Here is a 462-nt window from a genome sequence, read left to right as displayed (position 1 = left end):
CGTCTTCTCTGCTGCCAGTTTGGCTCTCTGGATCTGCATGTCCTCCTTCCTGGCCTTCTCCCTCAGCTCCTGGTTCCTCTTCTCCACTAGTTGCTCATAGTTCTCCTGAGCCTTTGTCAAACTCATCTCCAGGGAGGCCTTCAGCATTTCCCTCTCTTCTGCCTTTTGCTTGGCCAGCTCCTTGAGCAAGGCCTCGTGCTTCAGCTTCTCTGCTTGGTTGAGCAGTTTCCTCTCCTTCTGCAGCTGTACCTCCTTCTTCAGCCTCTTCTGCACGGCCGTGGACAGCTTCTCTTGCAGGAGCTGCTCCTCTCGCTCCTGGTGCTCCTTCTTGCCCTCTTCCTTCACCTTCAGGTTGTGCTCTTGATGAAGCTTCTTCTGCTTGTCCTCCTGGATGGCCCTCTGCAGCCTCTCCCTCCGCAGCCGCTCCTGCTTCTCCGGTTTCTCCCGCCACCTCTCCTCCTG

The 462-nt window shown here is 56.7% G+C and overlaps 1 protein-coding gene across 1 annotated transcript in view; it reads right to left on the bottom strand.

Annotated features, from left to right (window-relative positions):
* The window catches only part of CCDC177 (coiled-coil domain containing 177), a gene marked incomplete at its 5' end in the record, with an annotated part of 868 nt that extends 409 nt beyond the window's left edge, over positions 1–459 (bottom strand). The window contains 2 exon segments of the mRNA XM_010010984.1: positions 1–2; positions 4–459. The exon segment at positions 1–2 is cut by the window's left edge and continues 409 nt beyond it. Of these exon segments, the coding sequence (XP_010009286.1) occupies positions 1–2; positions 4–459 (458 nt within the window).
* Positions 460–462: the final 3 nt, after the last annotated feature.

The sequence above is a fragment of the Nestor notabilis genome, unplaced genomic scaffold (genome assembly GCF_000696875.1).
Source record: "Nestor notabilis isolate BGI_N333 unplaced genomic scaffold, ASM69687v1 scaffold25083, whole genome shotgun sequence".
NCBI classification, from domain to species: Eukaryota; Metazoa; Chordata; class Aves; order Psittaciformes; family Psittacidae; genus Nestor; species Nestor notabilis.
Note: the sequence above shows the minus strand (reverse complement) of the source record. Positions and strands in the feature narration are given on the sequence as shown.